Source organism: Phytophthora parasitica (assembly GCF_000247585.1).
Source record: "Phytophthora parasitica INRA-310 unplaced genomic scaffold supercont2.9, whole genome shotgun sequence".
Taxonomy (NCBI): Eukaryota; Oomycota; class Peronosporomycetes; order Peronosporales; family Peronosporaceae; genus Phytophthora; species Phytophthora nicotianae.
The window spans coordinates 1177097-1200809 of NW_008648995.1; the positions used below are offsets into that span (position 1 = coordinate 1177097).

Below are 23713 nucleotides of genomic sequence, written 5' to 3' on the forward strand. Positions count from 1 at the left end.
ATACTTGCTATTCATTGCTCGATCACTACGTCCAAATTCAACGAGACCTGCGCCATACTACGAAACTGCATGTTCACAGCACCACAGCATCGTAAAACAGCGCTATCCCGTGTTTGTATTTGGGATATCAGACTGTGGAGGGACATTCTTCCCAATTGTATACTTTTGCATTTCGAGGAGAGCAGGTCCTGACATTGCTTGGTGCTGTTCATTTTTAAAGCGAGTAATTTGGAACATTTTCATGGTTTGCTTTTCGCCAACCTTCGTGATGATGGACGCAGATACCGCCCAATACAACGCTTGTGCTACCGAAACCCCGGGCGCAAAAACCTTAATATGCTGGTTCCACGTATGTAAAAACGTAAAAGACTACGTCGACAACGCCAAGTTGGATCCAGTGACTATTAACATAATATTTTGTGATCTCAACGAACTTCACTACGCTAGAAATGAGGAAGAGTTCTTATCTAAGCGATCCTACGTCCTGTCCTCTTGGCGTGCAGCTGCATCTTTCAGTACTTCCTTTCAATCTGTGGCCGATCATACTATTTGTCAAAGAATTTGCACCCTCGGTTTTTCCTGGCAAGCATATCTCACCCCACCAGGATATGCCAACACTAATAACCCATTAGAGCAGTACCATCGAACATTAAAACTGACCAATAAGTCGAAAAAGGCAACGCCTGCTAAAATGTTTGATTGCCTGGACAAATCACGACTGGTTTTTGTGAATTCGCGGCCGTCTTTTAATAGCGTCGCGCCAGTATCGCTACGATTAAAATCACTATACAAAATGACATTTCAAGAGAAGGAACTTAAGGCGGTGCCCTTGCCTGCAAGCTCTGACCTTCCTGCACAACATGTCCAAATCTTTCACTACCCCCGTGAGCGGTACGGAACACCAGAGAATTTGGATGCTGATGCCTTTTACGCCAAAGATACAACAAAAACATTGCAAGCCATATAAATCCATGTCTTACGAATGCAGTGGAAAATATGCCGTTTGGTAGATGGCTCTTCAATGCAAGTACTAGGACAGTGGATGTCTTTTTAGCACAAAGTCTGCAATTTGTGTTCATATTATCCATGCTACTCGGGAGTTGGGATTACCGTGTCCAGACATACCGACTCCTGAAGCTTGATTTGTGTCAAATCACTCTCAGCGTGGTAATCGAGGCAATAGCCAACTCGAATCATATGTCGCTATGGTGATATGTTGAAGCTATATATAACTTCGCGACTATGACACCTACAGCCATGAAACACTTGGAAATTAGGTTTTCGCATACGTGGAAGTCAACCATACACCCTAGATATGTCATATACAAGACAAAACCGACGTGGTACACTTGCAACCAGTCAACAGGACGAACAAATTGAAAATCTAGAGCGTTCAAATTCTGATGGCACATCGACAAACACGTCTGAATTAATGCATGCCCACACCTACGCCCGCAAGAGCTTTTGCCTCGCAATAGCATGGTAGGTCCAGGTCAGAACGACGAAGCCGACATATTTTCGCTAACAAGAAAAACGGAGCTACAGCTGACGTCTATTCCTGACAGCAACACCGCTCAGGATGTTTTGCGAGCCTCACCCTTACTCTATAGGGGTTGTAATACTACCGAACAGCTAACTACTGACATCTGCAACGATGTTTTTCGACGCAATTCCCGTAGAAACGATTATCACAGAGACACTACATGCCAGAGCTTCACGGCACTTCTGATTGAAAGCTTTAGCGCAGAGCATCCCCCCTTGTATCGAGCAAAACGAGCACTGCCCAGCCAGCACTGTTGACGATGATGCGGACTGTCAGCTACCTTCATTTGAGCCGGTCACAACAACAACACGTTCAAACACTCTAGGATTGACCCCAACTCCACCACATTGCACTGGAATGCTACGTCAGTCGTGCGAGCAGACTAAGTGACGTTGGATCTAGATTTACCAGCGCCACTACTTTCTAAATACCAAGGCGCATATTTAATATGATCTAATAAGGAAAGTGTCAGTTTCGTAGCCTCGATCAATTTAGTAGCCTCGGCCTTTTTAACCTGTTATATTAAGCTAGACCGCTGCCAACGATCATAATTGTTTAATATTGAGCTAGCGAATTTTCACCTAATCTCCCCCAGCAATTTATACTCTGGCCAGTAGCCAGTGGCCACACACACGCTTCTCCACCATGGAGAAAATACGCGCCAAATACAGCAAAGCAGAGCTCCAATGCGCTGTCTAAGCCGTTCTCGCTGGCGCAGAGTTAAAGGCAACAAGTAAACTAATGAAGATTGGGCATAGCACGCTGAAAGAAATACGTAGCTGCTGCACGCAAAAACCAGCCTCTCGAGCCAAGCGTCGTGGGCCGCCTCCAATGCTTTCGAAGAGCGTTGAAAACGACATTAGAGACTGGATCCTCCCAGCGACAGGTGACCGGCTTGCCCGCTTTCGCGTCCTAAGATGCACGCCACGTTGGCAAACTTCAAGCAGAATTCCTCAATCTTACTGCGATACAGCGTTCGTCAAGATCTCTGATATTGTGCACCAAGACCGAGCAACACAAGGAAGCGGAGGAGAACAAAGACGTCCAGTCGCATACTTACTCGAGAAATCCTGGAGAAAGAGACTCAAGTGCCGAAGCCGAAGCCTTCACGACGCAAGAAACCTGTAGGACAAAACAAAATGGCAGTTGTGGTACTACCGCCCTTGTTGGAGACGTAGATTCAACCTGAACAGGAAGCCTGGGTTTAGTGGGCGTGCATAAACAAATAAACCATTTTATGTCATACACTTTCATCTTTATGTTGTTGAAGGGTATCTTTTTCTCAACATGCCTGGCACCTGTACCGCCCTTTCTCGTATACAAATGTATAGTTTGATCAAGTCAAGGAAGCTACTAAACTGGCAAGACGACAAATTTCTGAAATCGGAAAGAATGCTTTATAAACACGCTTCACCAGTTGCAATATATTTGTTAAAAAATCTCAAAAATCGGCCTGTTACTCCTCTTTTTAACGCTACCTCATATGTGTCAATTGGACTATTAGATACCGAGTTATCACAGATTTACTACTAAACTGACACTTTGCCTTAGTGCACCCTGTCGCCTATTTAGATTATTGTTCTGGTGAGGTAAACACTTTTTCTGGTGATTGTGTTAAACTTGCTGGTGATTTGTACACAATCATGATTTGGTGCTGTCGATCAAATCTCTGGTGATGTTTAGTAAATACGTGGTGAAGTATATCATAATGCTGGTGTTGGATATTTTTCCTAAGCTAAATTTGGTGTAAAAAAATACCAAATCTACACCGAATTTTCATCCTAGATTCGGTGGTAGCATCGCCTCCCGTCCCATTGAGTGAGCGCAGCAGATTCCAGCAATATTTTGAGCTATCCTTTTTTTACAACTCTTTACTAAGGATAACTCAACGTTAACTCAAATTTTGCGATGTTAGATGCGTGCAACCATTGCAGTTTGCACCACCTTCAGAATAGTAGGGTATTTTTCCTACAGTAAGACTTCTCTCTGCACTCGCTGCTCACTTCCGATGTCCCGTAGTGCTCGTCAGTCCTATCCCTGATCAGAGGACGGTGTCCGAGTGGCTACACACTTACTGCTCTAAGGATACAGTTACTAGTAGCTACACATGCACACACACGGCAGCAAGTATGCACTCCTTGAGCTCCGTAGAACAGTAGACTCGTACAGATAAAACAAGATCCTCCGAACAGGGGTGCCGGGGCTAAACGCTACCCTCTCTTAGGCTTGCCAGCGTTCGGCACGGGCTGCAGATACCGCGAAGATATTGTGGGCTCCTTCTCGAAACCCGCCAACTCTTTCTCTTCTCTGTACGTTCTTATCGTCCACTCACAGTCAAGTTGAGCGTTGTCAACGACTTATTGTTGTTGTTTTAGGCTGTGTCTCCACCAGACCGGTGTCGACTCTTCCGCTCGCACTCGTGCGCTTCACGGCAAATGTTCAAGTGACCTCCTACTTCCTATATATGCAAACTACGGCGACCTGCCACGGGGCTTCACATCCGCACGTCTGTCACCCATCGACATTCTGCATCTTCCAGTTGGTCCCGCTGACCTTCATCGTCCGTCGGCTGTCTTCGCTTCCTGTTGTACTGGTCCTGCTGGTCATGGCTCTTTCTTCATCCTCGCTGATCTTCTTACTCCTGCGGTTGCGTTGGGTCCTTCTCTGGCGCCTGTTGCGTTTCTTCAGAGTGCGGGTACTCCAAGAGGATTTCATCCTCTTACTCTACGTGACAGCAATACTACATGTACACAGCACATGCATACAAAACCGCAAAACAAATCTAAAATTTTTGAGCTTTCTCTGGCAGGGAGCGATTTTGTAATAGAAAAGAAAGCGTCTCCTCAGGATTTCTCTGGTGCAGAAGACTGCGAAACAAGTCTTCTATATTGTTTGCTTTAAGCTATTCCAGGCAAAGCAGACCCTAGTAATATTTAAGTATGCTACATGCATCTCATGTACCTGCTCACAGCTGCAGCATCTGCTTCATGCGTAGTTCATGACGATGAGGCTGTTATCTAGTTCTTCTATGAAATTCACAATCTGGATTACAAAATTCAAAAATGCAAAGCGGTGGTTTATGCAGCGGCTTCAGTAGGTAGCGCGCACCGCCGAAGAATACATTCACTATCTTAGTTTTTGATCAAAGTTGGTGTCATTCGAAAGCAGATAGCGCAACGCATCTTCTGCACGTATACAGCAACACTGCTTATCCAGTTATTGGCGTTTTTAAAGGTCGAACAGAACTGGTCTCGGCACTACTAATCCGTTCCCACCAACCAAGCAACCTTGCAGATATATCGAAGAACCAAGTGTGTAAAACCGCCGAATACGCTAAGGCTGTCAATACATATTCTCGCTCACTTCGAGAAAGTGCTTTTTCTTGATAATGCGTGTATGAGTTTTCATTGAATAGCACAGCAGTCCAGAAAAAACTACTTTAGGTAGCTTGCTTTTGCAACCTACGCGCAGCCCAAGTACTCAGCACTACCAGCCCAAATCCTTTAGTATAACAGCAAATTCAAAGTCTACAGTAATTATTTCAACTTCAGATTTCTTGAATAATTATGGGTTTCTGAGTATATTTTTTTCAGTAGTTTTGGGTTAGAATGACTCGCCTCCTAAACTCTGGATATAGAATCCGGAAGAATTGTTACCCATCGATTGAGTACAGTACTTTTTCATAGGTAATTTGACGGTGTGTCGGAATCAATCGGCTTTTAAGCAGATGCCGCAATTAAAAAAAAATCGATGTATTTTTACAGGGGTTTTTCCCGCACGCGTAGGCTACGACAATAATAGTAAATTTGGTAGAACTTGATAAAAACGGAGTAGGATGAAGTGACTAGAGGCTTTACGAGAAGAGCTATTAATATGTGGTGTAGTTGGCTGTAGAGGGTGTGATCTCTTCGGACTCTCTGTGTTAAAAGCTGATAAGTTTGCTTTTATCCAGGAGGAATACAAAGGGTACGTGTTGATTTGTTTTTTTTTCTCGCTTGGGTACCCAACAGAAGTGGAGTATACACAATACACACTATGGCAGAAACAAGAGTGAGCTCTTTGAGTCCATTTTGGTCCTAATTCTGAATTTTTGATTTTTTTTGTCAGTCAGGTGGCAAAACGTTGAAGTTATAGCTCAAGTTCGTTGGACAGTCCATCGAATCTACCAGCGGAAGTAAGTTATCGCCATTGCTTTCATCGAGTTACACGTCGTGGGTGGGTCTAGTTTTGTCAGCCTAACTATTGCCTTCAGAGTCCGGAGGTAATAGCCGAGATCCCCGCTCGTGGATATTCTTACTGGTTTCAAAATCCTAAAACATCCTACAACAATTTGCGTTTGGTTGACAAGCCAAAAGCAAATAGGGTGTGCACGTGAAGCATAGTTTTCTGCAATACCCTCGCTCAAGTGGCATAACTAATGCCGCATATGCAACGGCGTGATTTCTAGGCTATTATTGTATTCTACTGATAACCAGCAGGTTGGATTTCCTGACATCATCCGGCGAATAATTTCATGAAGCTCGTGATTTTCCAAATTGCAGCAGCGCAACAGGTTTTATGCATGTATTCAGTGAACGTCTGTGATTCAATAGGAGAACACCAAGATGGCAAGATGACCACCCCGCAGCTGGAGCAGGGGCGCTCTTGTTCCCCATGTGGTGAGTGCTTTGGCAGTGACACAGAAGACGTCTTGTACCCATAACGTAATGCTCGCAGACTTCCCCATTAATATCCTTGGTCGACAGATCACCCGCACGCCAACCCAGCAGTATCATTCTCTGCTTACTATGTGGGTGGCATGGCAACAATGGAGCAGGCAGCGTGACGGGCTCCGTTTTCGGTCGAACCACATGCCATCCGTCCAGCTGGTTTTGAGTCGGGCCCAACTTTTTAAAATCCGTTGATTTTGCGTAAATCGCCCATAACTGCTAGTATTGCTGCTGCATGTTTCTTGGTCTACATAATCTATTACAAATACATTACTTGAATAAGTGATATTACCTTCATGAATGAATATTGTCTGAATTTTCAGAACAACACATATAACAAGACCTCTATCTAGGCATGCTATGCCACAAGTCAGTGTTGGCAATCTGTGACTTGTGTGAGTGGGACAAGCTCTTTCCGCGACTTTCTGGGCGGCACCTGCTGGTGGGAGAGCGCTGCGTCAAATGGCCGCTGCTGGTCAACTGCATCTTGTCGTTGACTCACTTGCAGTCTTGGCATTTCCGTTTTACTTCGGTCCGTGCCAAGTCCGGAGTCTTTTCACTTACTGCGCTCTCTTTTGACGTTAGTATTTATCCTGTATCAACTCTCTTTTCATCATGAGTACCTCCGCCGTCTCTTCATCCTCCGCTTCAACATTGCTCAACACCCGCCCCGATACCAAGCAGAGCTGGCACAACAGTATCGACCTCAGCGCTCGACGTACCGTGCTCCTCCATATTCTGATGCTACTCAAGTCCAAGTACGGTAAAGTGGACGCCAAGATCTCGTACATCGGACGTCGTGCTGAGCTAGCGCTCTACAGCCAAGCCTTCTCGGCTTGGGAGTACCGTAACCCGCAGACATTAAGTCGACGTCTACACTCACTCGTGGTCAAGCTCCACCTGAACAACCTCGCAGCACTGGAACATGCGGCGTTTGCTATGGAATTGATGGACAGTGCTTCCTCACGCAAGCGCAAGTGCTCGACGGACGAGCAATCCGTTGGGAAGCGCGCTCGAATTGAGAATATTGACGCTGCAACCACCAGTCCGCTGTTTTTTTATGGCAATCACGATCTACTGCAACATGTGTGCTCGTTCTTGGAGGCCAAAGATGTGCTGCATTGTGCGGCTACGTGCTCACAGGCCTCTTCTCAGTTGCCTGCGTTCGTGGGGACTATTGAGGTTACAACTATGGGGATGATGAAGCTGTCGTCGTCGATCCGTTCGACGTTCTTTCAACGATTTCCGAACTTAAAATGTTTTTCATTATCGGGTCGGAAGCAAGCGCAGCAGTTCAATTTTCAAGATGAGAAGACGCTGGTTGCTCGCAATGTACTGGTGCGCAGTATGCTGCATGCGTTGAGCAACGCCCAATTACCCAAACTTGAGGTCTTCTCGCTCAACTTCTGCTATTCTGAAGGACTTAAGGACCATGTTACGAGTCAGATTGCCACAGTGTTGGCAGGTCCGTCCAGCAACTTCCCGCGACTACACACACTGTCCCTTGTGGGCAACTGCATCTCGGATGGTGGCGTTATGGATCTCTATGATGCCATTGCTCTTCCGCGTGATGGCACTTCTCGTCTGACACTGCTGGATCTGTCGCAAAACTTCGTCGGTGAGCGCGGCTACGTGCAGATGCAGGAGCTAGTAATTCAATTCGCTAGTCGCGGATCCGCTCTGATTGTTAACGTGATGAACAATCTCTTGACGGCAGCAAGCCCCGTTGCGGACAGTGTCCTTGTCGAGTAGATTGATGCAGTATGTAGGTAGTATAGTGAGTGTGTGAAGTGAAGTTGCATGTCAGATTAATGCCAACATCTTGGGTACGACTTCAAATTTTATGGCTTAAGGTTAAAAGGGATGAGTTTAGTGAAACCTTGCTGCATACCAAGTTGATTTGGATGAATGAGGGCCCTTTTGGAAACCTGTTCATGAACGTTGAAACGGACGTCGGAGACCAACGGTCGAGCTCTTGGCTAGCCACCGACCTTTCGATTCAACGTTGCAGTACTCTTGATCAATTAGCGACTGACCAAGCCGGGTTCCAAGTATTCGTAGTAACATCGAGTTGTCCTTTAAGTAGCAGCCATGCGTGGAAATTATGGTGCTTCATTGAACACTTTAGCTCGTGATTTCTGTGATCACGTATCTGATGTTTAATCGTGGCTTATGCAGATGTGTGGTTTCGAGCGAACTCGCCAGAGCACTATGACAAGCTGTTGCGGGGTGAACGACCACTGGTCGAGTTAACTATGCGGCAGCTATGCGTCCGTTCTCTTCGGTTATGCAAGCAACTCCCAAACTCTCCGATCACGTGGCTCTTCCTGGTTCTTCTCGGATCCATGGCTGCAGCCTACGGGTGAGCTCTAGAAAGTATACATACATCCTAAAGTAGATACTGAAAAATATTTTGTTTGGTTGTAGGCTATTGGTCGACAATTGGGTCCGAACTCTCTTCAGGTTCCGTCGTGCTATCATCGAGTCTGTGGGGACGGACTCTTTTGCCGGTTTCCTGTGCTGGCTGTGCTGGTGTGTGACATTGGCCATGCTCGCAACTTGCTGCGGATACTTCATCTCTCCTGCATCCGATGGCTCTGGGATCCCCGTTATGCGTGCATTATTTGCAGGGGTATACCAGAATCCGGGAGACATGCTGTCGTTTCGCACTCTCGTAGCGAAATCGCTGAGTACAGTGATCGCTTCGGGCAGTGGGCTGTCAGTTGGTCGAGCAGGACCATTTACCCACCTCATGGCTATGATCGGCTACCTGATGAATAAACTGGCGCTGTTTCGGCGCGTTAACTTTGGCCAGGAGAACTACAACTTCATTCGAGCTGGTATGTTGCTTTTTAGTACCATAATGTGCAAGTGCTGACAGTTTTTACGATACTGTTTATGTAGCTGTTGCTTGTGGCACGACTGCAAATTTCGGTGCTCCACTGGGTGGATTGTTGTTCAGTATTGAAGTCACGGCCAAGTACTACGAGATCAAATGTTTGTGGGAAGGCATTATTTGCTCCTCTGTGTGCATTTTAGTCTTCAACGTCATCACATTTATCAAACGAGATGTACTTTTCGAACGCACCACGTTCGCTGGCTTCGATATGGACTACGAGATCTTCGCCTTTGTGCTGTTAGGAGTGGTCACTGGCGTACGTCCTAAATTCTACATTCCTTCTAAGTTATCCACCTAATTTCTTGTTTTCAGATTGGAGCTGGTATCTTCTGTCGTCTCGCTGTGGTGCTTCGATGGGCGCAGATGATGTTATTCACTAAGCTAGGTCTTAACGGACCTTCACTTAAGCGCCGAACAGTCCACATCGTCACAATTTGTGTGGCTACGACGATTTTAACATACCCTCTGGGCATCATGCGCCTTTCAGATCGGTCGATTGTCAACGAAGTATTCCGTGACCAAGATCTGAGTTTTCCTCAATGGAAACAGATTTCAGAATACCCACAAGTGACGCTCTTCGTCTATATTATCCTGAAGTTCATGGTATCTCTACTGCCGTGTGGAGCTCCGATCTCGGTGGGGGTCTTCGGTCCTCTGTTCACAATCGGAGCTGCAGTTGGCCGACTGTATGGAGAAACCCTAATGAGATACTGGAATCCGACACAGTCACCGGCTACGTATGCAGTTGTGGGCGCCGCGTGCTTTGCAGCGTCAGCTACTCAGACAGTGTCAACAGCTGTGATTTTCTTCGAACTTACGTCTCAGTTGAGTCACATGGTCCCCGTTATGACAGCGTGTACTGTATCGTACTTTGTGTGCGGTGCTATTTCGCCTTCTATCTACGATATTCTGGCTGGCTGGGCGGGGCTTCACTCGGTTTGCTATGATCTGAACGAACACGTGCTGAGTCAGAAGATTGCAGTGGATTATATGAGTCCTGTACCGGTTTTCTTTACGAGGGAGACGACATACGACGAAGCTATTCAAGCTCTGGTAAGTAACAAAATAATGATTCAGTGTGGATTGGAAATAAACTAACGAGCATGTTGCGATTTCCAGAATACGCACAAGAAAGAAGAGTATTTTCCGGTTTGTGATAACCCCGAAACTCAACTGCTCATTGTACGTAGGCTAGAATTTTCTTTTGTGGGTAGACGCTGACGGGCATCTTTTGTGTAGGGATGTATTCGACGCTATGATCTTGAGATTGCTGTCGCTCGATTCATTGCAGCTCATCGGAAGCAGGTACGGTTACCGCGGTGAAAGCTGATATGTTGTGTACTAATGTAAAAACTTTTAGATGCCTGATGCCAAGGATCCAAACGTTTCGCTGAGAGTTCAACTGTTAGTGTCGAAGATTCTTGACATTGACAAGAAGAAAAGCGCAATGGTTGAGGATTATTCACTTGTTGATTTCCAGCCGAAAGACGCCACTTCGCTTTCGAGTCCGGTACGGCAACTTAACTTCGTTTTGATCGCTTAATGGTAGAACTGACAAGATGCTCTTAATGGTTTAGCTTGAATTGGGTCCACCATTTCATGAGTACGCATTCACCGCGGTACCCGTGGAGAGCTATCCGCCTCAGGTAACACAAATACCCAAATCTGTGGTATTCTGGTTATGCACGCTAAGGCTTGAAATTTCTGAACAGGTATCCGAGGACGTGAATCTCTACCGGGTGCACAAGATTGCAGCGATGAGCGCTTGGACAAAAGTCTACGTAGTAAGACTCAGCAAGCTGCTGGGTGTCATCAATCTCGATTCGTCTCTCACTAAGCTGCGCTCGGAAGAAGACCTAATAATGCTAGCTCCGTAACTATTTCCATACAGATCAGAACAAAAATCTTCAGTAACTCGATTCAAATACACTGAGCTTACGTCAGACTCGTTGTTGGCAATATGAATTTGCAAAAATGCATTCTGATGGTGACAATAGGCGTCGAAGCATCCAATCTTAACAAAATTTCAGAGAATCTCATCAGCATTCCTTGTACACTTCTTGTTCCAGGGTTTATTTATTCATGCCTTATCATTCATCTGGCGTGCCAGATTACTAAATATATAGTTAGCATATTGCGGTAGTAGTTTCTGCGGGTTTCATTTCTTCGCTTGGAGCAAACACAGGTTCTGCAGGCTTCGTCTCATCAATGGATGAAATGTTTATACCAGTACCTTCACAAGTCGCTGGACGTAGTGTAGGAGTCTTTGACAATCCATTCCCATCTGTAATCGAAGCTCGTTGCCTCGGCACCCGTCTCCGTTCTTCTCCATTTGCCCTTAAAGGTTTAACCTCGGGCTTTCTCAGTGGTTCCGCGCACATGCAGCAGAAACTGGCGCTTTCTTGGTGAAATTTCTGGAAGCATCGTACGCACTCGAGTACTTTGGTACATTTGGGAGCGTCGACAATTTCTGACGTAGCTGGTGCAGACGGTGGCGCACTTAGCAGCGTGGGGCTGGCGATGATTCCGTAGCCGACAAACATGACAAGAGTGGCTAGAATCCGTCCGACAATCGTTTGTGGCGAAATATCTCCGTACCCCACGGTCGTAATTGTCACCACAGTCCAATACAGACTGACGGGGATATTTCCGAATTGACGGTCACCTTCGATAAGGTACATGGCGCACCCAATGACGAGGATCACCGTGAACAATGCGACGAGGAAGACGGCAATATTTCGTCGATTGGTGTCAATATTTTCAGTGAGCGCAGCGCTCGCATCGACGAATCGAGCAAGTCGCAACAACCGGAAGACTCGCATGACACGGAAGATACGCAGTACAGCCAAGTGCAGCAGTGGACGTGCTTCAGGAAAGATGTAGCCGACGTATGAAGGAACAAGAGCGCACATATCCACGAATCCTAAGAGACTGAAGATAAACTTGCTTGGTTTCCGCAGACACGCAATGCGAAGTCCATACTCGATCGTGAACAGAATCGTGAAGCCGAACTCGGTTGCCAACAGGTAGTCACCAATTTGATTTCTAAAGATCAAAGCAAAGCGATTAAATACTGCTGTTAATTGTTCTCAAAAGACTGCGTACCGAATTTCTTCCACGCTGTCCAGGACAGCTACATTGTATTAAAAAAAGTGAGATCGTAAGAAATGCATATGTAAAAGCAAAATTTTGGAAATGGAATACGTACCAACCGAGACACTGATCGTCACTAGACCGATGAGGATAAAGGCCACTCGCTGACCCATCGGTGTACTCGTTCTGAAGAGAACCATGTAGACGCCCATCCACTCCTTCTTGGCTCCTCCTTTGACATCGCGGTCAACTAGAATACCGTTAATGCGAAACTCAACTGGTTCGGCTTCCAGCTCCTCCTCCACTTTCTTCTTTTTCTTGCGAGGAGACTTCCCCGTCTTCGGTTTTTGACGAGAAGGTAATTCCCCGATCGGCATTACCCGTTGAGCTTTTCCCTGGTCTATCGACTCTGCAGGAATAGCAGATCCTTCAGAAGTAGCGGCCTCTATTGGCACCGTCGGGTCTTCTAGATCACTCGGTGCTGTATCGACCTTACTGGAACCTTCACTACCATCGACAAGACCCTTCTTCTCTTCCTTCCGACGAAGCTTCCTCTCTAATCTCCTCTCAGATCCCATGTTGATCCTATCGATCTGAACGGTGGCTTGCTCACTGCAGGCGTCGACAGTTAAGCGCGACTTAGAATAGTTCGTTTCCAAAAAAATCGCATAAAAACTGCCGATTATTCTTTCACTTAGAACGAAGTATTGCAGAATTTAAATTTTGAGTCCAAAGGTTTTTTTTTTCATTTTCCTTACCGCCATTGAGCGCTTGATGCTCGTTTAGCATTTTTGCGAAGTGCATCAGCTCTCAATCGATCAGCTTCGAGTTGAGTTGTCTCATTAAGAAGCCACGAGAAGCCTGACGTTGGACTGAGTGTGGGTGGTGGAAGGACAGCTCGGCGTTGATCGGGTTCAGCATCTGCTGCCACAGCTAACTCCAGTACATCTCGAAGCAGTCGACTCTTCATACTGCGATCTTCTCGTGTTGTGGTAGCCAGCGATGGCGATGCATTCACTTCCACCAACCAGGGCTTAAGGTTATCGTCCACAATGATATCGTAGCCATAGCACTCGAAGCAGTGCGGATCGTTAATGATCACGTTCTGTACCGCTTTAAGTGCGTGCAACATGACACCATGAATATCTCGTAGTAGCTTTTCACCCGCTCCACGACCACGTGTGGCTTCCACGTAGAGACAGAGATTCGCTACACTCCATTTACCTCCGTGGTTACTGTTATAGTCCTCGTTGTTCTTCTGCACCGCGACGTTCGTGAGGTGCATGAACGGGTTGTCCATATCATCCACGGCAGCAGAGTATTTCACGTTGCAGAAGCGAGCAAATCCTTCCCGATACACCAACGCTTGCATGGGTCGATATGACAGTACTAGTACGTACATACGCAGATCGAACTTCTTGCCACCGACCAGCAACGGGTTTTCAATGTACCGTGAGACTACATATCCCTCCTTAATCGGCATGTTCGTCCACCGTTGATTCGCCCATTTCTTGGTCTGTGACAGCTTGTTGATGATGAAAATCCCTTTACCTTGAGCCTTGGAACAGGGTTTCATGATCCACATGACGTTCGGATTGCGTCGAAATTCCTCGACAAACAGCGAATAGTCTGCAGGTAGCGTGTACGTCATCGGGAAAAAGTCTAGTGACTCAATAGGATACGCTGTTGAACTACCAGCTTCAGACGCTGTGGCTTGTGCTGCTAGCATCTCCTTCTTGTATCGCTTTATGTTCTTGACCATGAGATCTTTGCGAGTGAGTTCGTAGTGGTTTGGAAAATGGTTGACATATTGACCGTCTACTAGGCGTACCCCGGTCTCCGGGTTAAATATGTTTTTTATTGTGGTCTTGCTGGCCCAGTAGATGTTCCAGTCGTCTCCTTCGGTCTTGGCCCAACCTCGACGCTCAAAGTTCCACACTACCACATTCTTCTCGGCATCCACGCGCCATCGGAACTTACCTGATCCACCTGAAGCTGACAAAGACGTTGATGCAGTAGCTGGCGTTGTAGGTCTACTCATTCTTGAGACTTACACAACGACCTCCGATAGTGACCGACTGTTCATACGCAACGGAATTAAATCTTGCAAGAAAGTTTCTTGCCTTGAAGAAGCAAGTATCTTTAATTTTTTTTATACATGTGAAAAATACACATCATCTTTCGTCGCTTAGATGTCTCCCATGGGGAGCTCAGGAGCGCTCGTCTCTGAGGACACTGGGGATCCTGACAAGACGCCGGATTTGTCATCGGTCTCGGACATTGAATCCGGGGACCTGCTCTTGTTGCTGCGTAGCTGACGTCCGCGACGTCTCATGGTGGAGTAGTAACGGTTCTTGATCGCGTTGTCCGTCCGTCCAGGCAGCAAACGAGCGATTTCCGCCCAGCGATTGCCAATGCGGTCGCGTGTGGTGAAGATGAGTTCGTCTTCCTCCTCTGTCCACGCCTCCTTCTTCACTGCCGGACTCAAGTGGTTCACCCATCGCTCCCGACATTGTTTCCCACAACGTCCAGGCAGCAGCCGAGCGACAGCCGACCAATCGTTTGGGCCCGTTGTTTGAATGGCGAGTTCCAATGCTTCATCTTCCTCAGGGCTCCACTGACGTTTACTCAGCTTATTATTTGGCGTCGATGACGTCTTGACACGCTTACTTTGCGGTGACAAGTCCATTAACATGGCTGCATTGTGTGTAGGCGAGACCAGAGCCACTACTTTTTGAGCTTCGTCACTCTCCGCCTGTCGCTTTTTGGCTACTCTGTATCCTGTTGGGCTTGGACCCATGCAGCCTCTGGCTGAGAACCGCGGCGAGAGTCCTCGAAACGCCATTTCGACGCCTGTAGCCATAGGCGAGAGCTGCATTTGCATATGCATGGACGGGATCTGCATCTGCAGGTCCACGATGTTCATGAGACGAAGGAGGTCCTGCTGTAAGGACAGCACGCTCCTCTTCATGAACTCACGCTCCGTTTCACGCTCTTGCTCGCGCTTTAGTAGCTGCTGTGCCAATAGCTCCTGCGCTGCCAAACGGTCTCTCAGCTGCTGCACTTCGCTCTCTTCTTTGTCTTGATGGGGCTGCTGCTCGTCTTGCGGCTTGGGAGCAGCAGATTCATGGTCGTGGACAAGGGGCTCTCTCTCGGGCTGCTGCATGGTCCGAAGGTGAATGGGGACTGCCCGTTACGGAGACTTGTGCGCACGAAGCGTCGCGATAAGATACTTTATTAGATTTGAACGGTCAGTGAATCGGTTTGTGGAGGCTATTTTCTTTGGATCAGATTGTGGAGGTTGAAGCCATTTTCTTAGAAATAATAATCGTGGCGATGGCAGAAGCCGACGCCTTCATCGTTGCGGCGCTACAGCAGAGCGGCTGGTGCGTATGCACTGGTGTATGACTAGATGTGTCTTGCTCTCTAATGTGTTGAGCTTTGGTTTGCATGAATATTAACGTTGTCCTCCGGTAAATATCAGGTTAGAAGCCGACACGTCCTGGACAGTAGCGGATCTTTCGTCCGACGCACTTATCGTCCTCGTGCTCAAGTTCCTAGCGCGTTCACAGCACTCAGATGACGGCGTGACCTTCGCTCTCCCGTGCGCAGAGGCCAAGGCACCAGTAGGTGTCGCGGCGCGGCATCGCGTGGGTTCTCAGCTCGCCAATATCCTTAAAGTATGTCATAGTTTATATAGGTATTTCATACCTAATATTGTATGGGTCTATTGTTAAATTTCACTTCTATTGTAATTTTTGCAGGAGCTGGGGTATGCTGGAGACTGCGGCTACAACCACTTTCTGTATCCTACTGAGAAGGAGACAAGAAACATTTTATCGTGGTTGGTGGGGAAGTTGCCGAGGTCCAAGCTTGAGGAAAATGAAGACGAAGTTAGCAAAAATGAAGGTTTGGGCACTATAGGAGCTGGATCGGATGTTGCCGCATCAGTTCTGGGCAATGATCAATTGGCAAACATTTTCTCCAATTGGAAACGAGAGACGACGCTGCATATGCTACCGAATCAGGATGTCGAGGGGCTGAGAGGGTTTCAACGGCTGCCTTTACAGACTTCACCACTTGAATTATCGTGGAACAGACCCAGCACAACGACACACGAATTGTTTCAGGGATTCCCGAGTGATGCCATTAAACCAACGTCACTATTGGAGGCTCTAGCTGTAGCAAAACGTGGCTCCACCATGTTCCTTCGGGAAGATGAATATGAGGAGGAAGAGATGGATACTCAGCTGAAAGAGGGACAGGTGGATGATCATCTGAAGGGTGCTGAGAGCACTGGTGAGAGTGGCTTCCTAACTCCACACGAAGCAAAAGCAGAGGACGATGAGTTCGCTACTATTCAGCCTCCATCGTTCCTTTCAAGTGCACTTCCTGACGCTCCATTTTCACTAAATACCCCACAACCAGGAGCTATCGACGCCGTGATCAAGGAATGCTCGATGACAGAATCAGCTGGTTCAGCCAGAGTTGAAGCAAGTCCAGCCAACGCGGAAAATATCGTCGTACTAGGAGACCAAAAAGAGGAACAATCACTAGACGAAGCTCAGAAGCAGGTAGATGACACAGAGCACCGTATTGCTACGATGCGCAAAGTTCTCGATCGTGAACGTTCTGAACTACAGCAAGTCGAGCAGCATGTTCTTGAGACACAAACCACCAGACAAGAAGTACAGAAACAACTCGCAAGACAAAAGCAACTTCTGGCGATGCTTCCTCAAGCTCAAGCGAACATTGCAAAGTTAGAAGCAATTTGCCAGACGAACGCAAAGAAGAAAGCTGAGATAGCGCAGCAGATGGAGATCGCTCGTCAGCCTCTACTCACGGAATACGCTACGTTGGAAGGTCAGAAATCCAGTCGCAAAGCTCGATGTCGACAGCTTATTCGCGAGATTAAGGCGTTCCGAACCGAGATGCTGGAGATCACTGGCATTATCCACTCCAAAATGGAAAGTGTGAAGGCTCTGGAAAGAGTCCAAGAGCGACAATTGGCAAAGCTCTGTAAGAAAGACTCGGATGGTCCCATGACTCGCAGCATGTACACGTCACGTATCATGGATATCATCAAGCAAGTTCACAAGCAGAAGCAGGATATTGCGAAGATTCTGGACGATATCAAGGGGCTTCAAAAGCAACTGAATACTGCGTCGGAGAAGCTCAAACGGACCGAAGCAGTGGCTGAAGAGAAGCTGTACAGTGCAGCCAGTAAGAGCAAGAGCACCAGCAGCACGAAGACGGAAGCGTATGTCGAGTGCTATCGCAAGTTTGCGCAGGTACGCGAGTTGTTCGAAGAGCTCATTTTGGTCGTCGGTGATGTCGGAAAGAAGGAAAACGCAGCGCGTGACCTGCAGAACTGGATCTCGCAGCTTGAATCGCGTGACAGTAGCACCCATTTGGACAATGTGTTGGCTGATCTGGAGAGTGTACGGCTTGAGAATGGCACTCTGCAAAACGAGTTGCGAGCAGGGATCGCGTAGGTTTGCAGCACTGTGTTGGCACTTTTTAATGATGAGATTGTAGTGAGAATGGCAGCCATCCATTGTCTGGAGATCGAGATGTTTCTGGGTCCAAAATCACTGCGGAGTAGGAACAGTTAGTCTGTGTTAGCCATGTACTGAAGGTACTGTACAAACCGTTGAACAAGTCTGCAGTGGCCTTGGGTACCAGTTCAGCGGTGACAGTAGTGCTGTGACTGACATCAGGACTCACGTTCACCTCTAGTAGCCATACGTGATGGTTTTCGTCAACGAGGAAGTCGAACCCAAGCCACTCGAAACCTCGCTGAAATATAAAACGGTTAGGCTGTGTCGGATGTACCTGCTGTCATTGATACTTACCCCGACAACGTTGAGCTTTGGCAGTGCAGCTTCCAGTGTTAACCGTGCAATATTCTGCATCTGGGGAAGGATTGTGTCATTCCAGATATCCCTTCCGTGTTCTTGTCTGTATTCACCGAGAGAATAAGCAAAATAAAAGAACTTACACGGTCGAGATGCTCACCTCAGCGTATCCCGAAACTTCTCTGACGACCACATGAGCTCAAATGGATCCTTGTTAGCCGCCTCCGAGTCTTTTTGACCCAAGTCGCCCATTTTGTCTGGCTCAAAATACTGCTGAACTGAGTAATTGCTGAGGTGCACGAATCGATCATGCTGCCGGGCCAGCGCAAATCTACGAGAGCAAAAGCGCAAGTAGCTTTTGTAGAACCAGAACACCGTCGGCTGTGGATAGAGCTTGGTAATCAGCACCCACTGACGAATATCAAACTTGCGACCATTTTGCAGCAGCAATGGACGCTCAACGTACTTCTGTATGATCCATTTGGTCTGCGATTTCCTCTTCTCTCCCATCTCTTGGCCATCTTGTCCACTGCTACACGACGCGAGCTCCTCTATCTCTCTAAAGGAATTGCACAATACAATCCCTCGTCCTTGCGACAGATTTGACGGTTTGCAGATCCACACATTACTGTCAGCACTCCCAACCGCGTGAAATTGTGGATCTCTCCGCTCCAACTCCCTCAAAATCTCCTCAACCGCTCGTCTGTTATGGCAGTGAAGTGAGGCTTTTTCCAATTCCAAATCAATCGACAGAAGGCGCAGCCACTCCGTAGCATCTCCTAGCATCACCCCATTAAATGCCTCCTCCTTCCTCCAGCACTCTAAGAAACTATTACTAGCAATGACAGTCCTGGCCAACTGTATTGCAGCTCCTACTTGGGCTTCATCAACCTTCACGCTCTCGTTCAGACTATCTTTTAGCACTCCGACCGCTTGACTGTAGCAGAACCAGAACTTAAGTAGTCTTCGGTCTAGTGGCTGACGCAGCTCGAACGTCCGGGGAAGGTAATGATCTACCTGGGTCTGATCTCCATTTTCTCGCGCGTACAGCAACTGGGTGAGTTGGTCTTTTTGTGATAGGATTATGGAGTTCTGCAGGTGATTAACGATCTGCTGGGACGTCACACGCCCCCACGCAACTTTGGAGTAGTTAGTCCATTTGAGGTCGAACTTGGGACAGCCTACGAACGGGAGACGTCGCCACCCGCGCGTCTCTAGCTGCGCCACAACGTCCGGGAACTTGTCGTCGGCAGCGAAGAGTTGCAGCATCGGATTGTGAATATGGAGCGCAACTTTTGACATTTTGAATTAGCCAATAAAAACTGAGTATTACCACTTCAAGTTCTGTGAAGTTATAGTACTACTACTCCATGTATTAATATTAGTTAGCATTGCTGACTCAGCAACCTGTTCTAGAAGAAGAAAAAACTTCAGATTTGAATCGAGAGAATATATCTGTTGTAGTCGCGAAGTGTCCTACTAGTTCATCGTACCCAGCACGAGTGCTGCGGTTCACACTCAGGCGTCCATAGCGAAACTTGGAGCATCTCGCGGATTGCAGTTAGCTCGTCGGGTATAAGAAAAATGGTCGTCGAAGTCATCGAAAAGCTCACCCAGCTGGAACAAGTCGTGTTGGAAGCGCAACATCTCGCCGTGGTTGGGGTGTCTCCAACTGATTACTTTAGTATCCAATCGACGCGACTTATCCATATCGATAAGGAACCAGTACTAACCAACTGGACTGTACACAATGTTTTCCCATTGAACGTCGCCATGGCAATACTCGCGCTCGTGTCAAAACATTAGAGCGGTCAGCATTCCTCGAACCCACTCTCGCACTTCATTCACATTTTGGAGCCAATTGGACCGAGATCAGCCGTGAGGGTAGAATGCACCATGACTGGTTCCGCTCTCAGTTGTTGCGAGTAGGTTCTCCCGCCATCTAGACTCTTTATCTCCCACATTTCACTGTAGATGTCAACTAATCTCCCAAAGTCGGATTTGTCCACGTTCTCACCACGTATTATTGTGCGCCTGATCCAATTGTTGTCAATTTTCAGGGTGCAAGTGTTGACACTGTCCGTGTACGGTTCCCATAGTTCAGGCGCCAAACCTTTCAAGCGTTAATCATCTCGTCGAAGACGAACGCCAAGTTATAAAATATCCTGATTGCCTTCGCCCTGTCCGTGATAACTGACTGGATCTTCAAAATTGTTTGAGCTTGACGCTTGTGATCAAGGCCACAATATGGAGACGTTCACCGCAGGCTGCATACCCTAAGATATACGGGAGTTCTCCGTAAAATAACGGGTTCCTGTGGTGTAGTAATTCCCGCGGTACTAGTGGGTAGGATAAACCCACAACAATACGTCTACCAGAACGGCAAACGATCGTTGGGCGTCATCTGAAGACCCAGACTCAGCCCTTACACCGGGACAGACTGGACCTGCAAATCGCTTATATAGGCCAACCAGTAAAAGTATGAACACGCTACTAGCACGAGCAAAGCTAGTAGGTGTTATGAATCCTCGTGGTCCCAACAGCGGAAGTGTACCAGGCACGGGTAAGCCTTTTACGAGGGCGCCGAGTGTTCAACACTCGACTGGAAGAATATATGGGAGGCAACTCGCTCTCCCCAACACGTGCAAGTAGGCACAATAAAGCCGTCACGTAAACTTCCGATATATAATCGGCCAATACACCCACCCACTTGGCCTTGCCGGATGAACACTCGCTAGTAAGCTTCGAGTCCACCGACAGACATAACACACCCAAACAAGCTTATCCAGACGCTTACCTTGAAGCCGGACCTCGCTCGTGTGTTTGGGTGGAAATTCTGTTCTGTTATTTGTGTTACCCTTTCGAATATGCAATCCTAATCATGTGTACAAATATCAAGTGAACTATGATCCGTTATGGATCGCTACACGTGCCAACAGTTACCTCAACTGTCCTTGTGCCTTCTCAGGTCTCCGCCGAGCGTTCAACTGCTAGTCGCACCCACCGAAGAGTCGCTCGAACCGTCACCGAGTCGTAGTACCGTAGTCCGTCGGTTCTTGACCGCTGAATGCGAATCCAGCGTCACCGATACGGACTACCCGACTTGAGTGACATCTTGGTCATAGTCGGACCCGACGAGTGTTCGGTAGTGACGTGTCCTTGACCATCTGGCACCGTGATCACCACCTGTCGCAGGACCGAGCGTTCGTGGCTTGAGCAACTTGAATGTAGCCACCTCAGCGATTACTTAGAAATCGATACATCACAACTGCCCCTGTCGTAATGAAAGCCACGCCACGGGTGCCCGTTGTAACATCATTCATTTCCGAATCGTTTCCACAGTGCGACCATGTCTCGTCGTGAGCCCCGTCCCCGCGGCGCTCTCAACCACGCTCAACACCGTGCGTACGACGCAGTTCTTCCACACCGACGTCGTGACCCTGCACGCTTGGTGGTAAGTATCACCATCCTTCCTTCCAATCTTCGTCCAGCTGCTCATCACCTCTTTCTCTTCGTCAGGAATCTCGTCCGGTCATCACTGATCGTTCGACTGGACAGCCTCCACCTGCAGCGAGTCTTCAGCCACCGTCCAGAACTTCTCGTCACATGAATCCTGAACCAGCGTCACCGCCTGCGGCGCCTCCTGCTGCGCTTCCGACTGCGACTCAATCCTCGGTACGGGTCCCCGTAGCTTCTCCAGCTCACGCCGAGCCTTCGGAGGAGTTGACCGTGGATTCGCTGCGCGATCTTCTTGCTGAGTCGGCTGACGCAACGGTAGACTCCCTGAGGACTGCTTTCTTTCCGTACTTGACGTTGATGGCACGGCACCAAGTCCAGCTCAACATCTCGCCTCCTCTTCAGGGCGACGTTCGTACCCAGTGTCGTTTCAATGACGCGCTCGGCTTCGACCAAGCGCTAGCGGCGGTTCAACCTCTCTCCGACACATTGCCGGATCTTTTTAATGCAGTCGGTGAGCTCACCGCTCAACTCGAGATTTCCCGAGAGGAAGCTGCTGCTGCTAAGCGTCTACCGGTTCTTGTCCAGCTTCGAGTTGACTCTCTAAAACCTCTCCTCAACACGTCGACGGCTGAGTTGAACGGGCTTCAAGCGGAAATCAAGCGCCTCAAGTCAGCGAACGTTTACATTGGTTCCCTTCTCGAAAAGAGTAAGGAATCGATGGATGTTCAGACAGAGAACCTTCGTCTCACCATGAACTACGCCGAGCAGAAGCAGGATATCATCGACGCCTTGGACAAGCAGATTGAGAGGGTGCGCGAGATCTATAAGACGACGGTCAGTGCGAACACTGAAAACACTCGCAAGCTCCATGATATGCTGCTCAAGGCCACTCAGGGTACATGGGTCGATGCTGACACTGCTGCGCTGATCGCCGATCTGAAAGACCGCAATTTGCGCTTACTTCGCGTCAATCGCGCTTTCCGAGGGTTCGTTAGCTTTGCCGGCCTGGACCCCAACACTCTTGCTCTCGCCATTCAAGGTCAGTTGATATTCTTGATGTTTCGTCCGATCACTCGTTCACTAATTCGTGTTCATTCTTTCCCGTTGTAGGTCTTCGAGTTGCCGAGGTTGACCTTTCGACACTCCGCCTTGATGAAGACACGTTCCTCGCTCTTCCGCGATTCCAACAAGAGGCGGGTGACCAAGAAGATCCGCTCGCCCTTGCTGAAGCTTCGGCCAAGACTGCTCAACAAGTTCAGAGCTGTGCTTCCAAGCGTAGTCGTCATGGAAGTGACGACGGCAGCTCCGGTGATTCATCTGAAGCGAAGACCCCAATTCCGTCTGGTCGAGCTAGCAGAGCAGGGTCAGCAGCTGATGCTGGCGAAGGATCGCCTGCGGCTGCTTCAAGCTCAACACCCAGTCGCCGAGGTCATCATATACCCAAGGCTGGGAAGAACAAGCCGAAGTCTAAGCGTCAGAAGACTGCGTCGCGCTCACCTGCTTCCGTTCGTTCACGATCCAGCCAGGCTTCTCGCCGCTTGACATCTCGGCCGCCTGCGCGTTCGCCCTCAGTGGCCCATGCCAAATCGCCCGTGAGTCACCCAAGGTCTCGTTCGCATTCGGTGTCAAGTCGTCCGACCGAGTCTAAGTCTCCCGCATCTCCAACGTCCGTTCCTGCTACATCTCCCAAGGCTGAGCCGTTGAAGGACGATCAACCTCCGGCGGTCGTGGACTTAACGCGAGATGTGAATGACGAGGACTTGGAAGAGGAACCGGTTGCGATCCCAACGAACTCTGAGGGTACGGAGGTGACTCGCCAAGCGTCGCCGACTCCTCCGGCAGCTCCCCAGCGCAGTAACGTGGCTTCTCCACCGTCGCGCGCTCCTTCGCCACTAGCTGATGCCTCCCCCGAGCTCTTACCCCTTACAAGCTCGAGATGCAGTTACTATTTGGATCCTACGATGATGAGGATGCTCCAAGGGGATCGAAGGCGCGTCGTAAACCTGAGGGGCTGACGTCACCTTATCGTTCGTCCTTTGATGAATATACTCCATCACCTCCCGCGCGTTCTGACGGCGCACCGATTTCCAAGCAACCGTCGGTTCCGCCATCTCGATCTCCCGACTCTTCTGATAGCGATGAGGATGGCGAC

At 48.3% G+C, this 23713-nt stretch overlaps 9 protein-coding genes across 11 annotated transcripts; 5 read left to right on the forward strand and 4 right to left on the reverse strand.

Moving 5' to 3' along the window:
• The first annotated feature begins 2141 nt into the window (after nucleotides 1–2141).
• On the forward strand, nucleotides 2142–2790 carry PPTG_21892 (hypothetical protein). The gene has a single exon (XM_008900594.1). It carries the CDS (start codon nucleotides 2285–2287, stop codon nucleotides 2669–2671), a length of 387 nt encoding a protein of 128 aa, XP_008898842.1. The 5' UTR covers nucleotides 2142–2284; the 3' UTR covers nucleotides 2672–2790.
• A 3846-nt stretch (nucleotides 2791–6636) lies between these two features.
• On the forward strand, nucleotides 6637–8136 carry PPTG_06423 (hypothetical protein). Its single transcript, XM_008900339.1, has one exon. It carries the CDS (start codon nucleotides 6868–6870, stop codon nucleotides 8002–8004), a length of 1137 nt encoding a protein of 378 aa, XP_008898587.1. The 5' UTR covers nucleotides 6637–6867; the 3' UTR covers nucleotides 8005–8136.
• A 207-nt stretch (nucleotides 8137–8343) lies between these two features.
• Nucleotides 8344–11086, forward strand: PPTG_06424 (hypothetical protein; the record flags this gene model as incomplete). Its single annotated transcript, XM_008900340.1, has 10 exons — nucleotides 8344–8359; nucleotides 8431–8614; nucleotides 8680–9092; nucleotides 9157–9407; nucleotides 9464–10204; nucleotides 10271–10333; nucleotides 10391–10456; nucleotides 10512–10661; nucleotides 10729–10797; nucleotides 10864–11086. The coding sequence occupies 10 exons, from the start codon at nucleotides 8344–8346 to the stop codon at nucleotides 11026–11028; spliced, it is 2118 nt and encodes a 705-aa protein (XP_008898588.1). The 3' UTR covers nucleotides 11029–11086.
• Nucleotides 11087–11196: 110 nt separating this feature from the next.
• On the reverse strand, nucleotides 11197–12962 carry PPTG_06425 (hypothetical protein). The gene is made up of 3 exons (XM_008900341.1): nucleotides 12360–12962; nucleotides 12257–12284; nucleotides 11197–12196 (listed from the first exon to the last, which is right to left on the reverse strand). The coding sequence occupies exons 1-3, from the start codon at nucleotides 12820–12822 to the stop codon at nucleotides 11278–11280; spliced, it is 1410 nt and encodes a 469-aa protein (XP_008898589.1). The 5' UTR covers nucleotides 12823–12962; the 3' UTR covers nucleotides 11197–11277.
• A 36-nt stretch (nucleotides 12963–12998) lies between these two features.
• Nucleotides 12999–14285, reverse strand: PPTG_06426 (hypothetical protein; the record flags this gene model as incomplete). The annotated part of the gene is made up of 1 exon (XM_008900342.1): nucleotides 12999–14285. The coding sequence occupies one exon, from the start codon at nucleotides 14283–14285 to the stop codon at nucleotides 12999–13001; it is 1287 nt and encodes a 428-aa protein (XP_008898590.1).
• Nucleotides 14286–14349: 64 nt separating this feature from the next.
• On the reverse strand, nucleotides 14350–15447 carry PPTG_06427 (hypothetical protein). The gene has a single exon (XM_008900343.1). The coding sequence runs from the start codon at nucleotides 15408–15410 to the stop codon at nucleotides 14433–14435; it is 978 nt and encodes a 325-aa protein (XP_008898591.1). The 5' UTR covers nucleotides 15411–15447; the 3' UTR covers nucleotides 14350–14432.
• Nucleotides 15448–15543: 96 nt separating this feature from the next.
• On the forward strand, nucleotides 15544–18488 carry PPTG_06428 (hypothetical protein). 3 transcript variants are annotated; one of them, XM_008900346.1, is made up of 3 exons: nucleotides 15544–15630; nucleotides 15729–15924; nucleotides 16009–18488. In XM_008900346.1, the coding sequence occupies exons 1-3, from the start codon at nucleotides 15581–15583 to the stop codon at nucleotides 17737–17739; spliced, it is 1977 nt and encodes a 658-aa protein (XP_008898594.1). In that variant the 5' UTR covers nucleotides 15544–15580; the 3' UTR covers nucleotides 17740–18488. The 3 variants fall into 3 exon arrangements, with proteins under 3 accessions (XP_008898594.1, XP_008898593.1, XP_008898592.1); XM_008900345.1 differs by having other exon boundaries at nucleotides 15729–18488; XM_008900344.1 differs by lacking the exon at nucleotides 15544–15630 and having other exon boundaries at nucleotides 15665–15924.
• PPTG_06429 (hypothetical protein) lies at nucleotides 17668–19371 on the reverse strand (the record flags this gene model as incomplete). The annotated part of the gene is made up of 4 exons (XM_008900347.1): nucleotides 17668–17838; nucleotides 17896–18043; nucleotides 18100–18205; nucleotides 18263–19371. 4 exons carry the CDS (start codon nucleotides 19369–19371, stop codon nucleotides 17765–17767), a joined length of 1437 nt encoding a protein of 478 aa, XP_008898595.1. The 3' UTR covers nucleotides 17668–17764.
• Nucleotides 19372–21708: 2337 nt separating this feature from the next.
• On the forward strand, nucleotides 21709–23576 carry PPTG_06430 (hypothetical protein; the record flags this gene model as incomplete). Its single annotated transcript, XM_008900348.1, has 2 exons — nucleotides 21709–22600; nucleotides 22672–23576. 2 exons carry the CDS (start codon nucleotides 21709–21711, stop codon nucleotides 23574–23576), a joined length of 1797 nt encoding a protein of 598 aa, XP_008898596.1.
• Nucleotides 23577–23713: the final 137 nt, after the last annotated feature.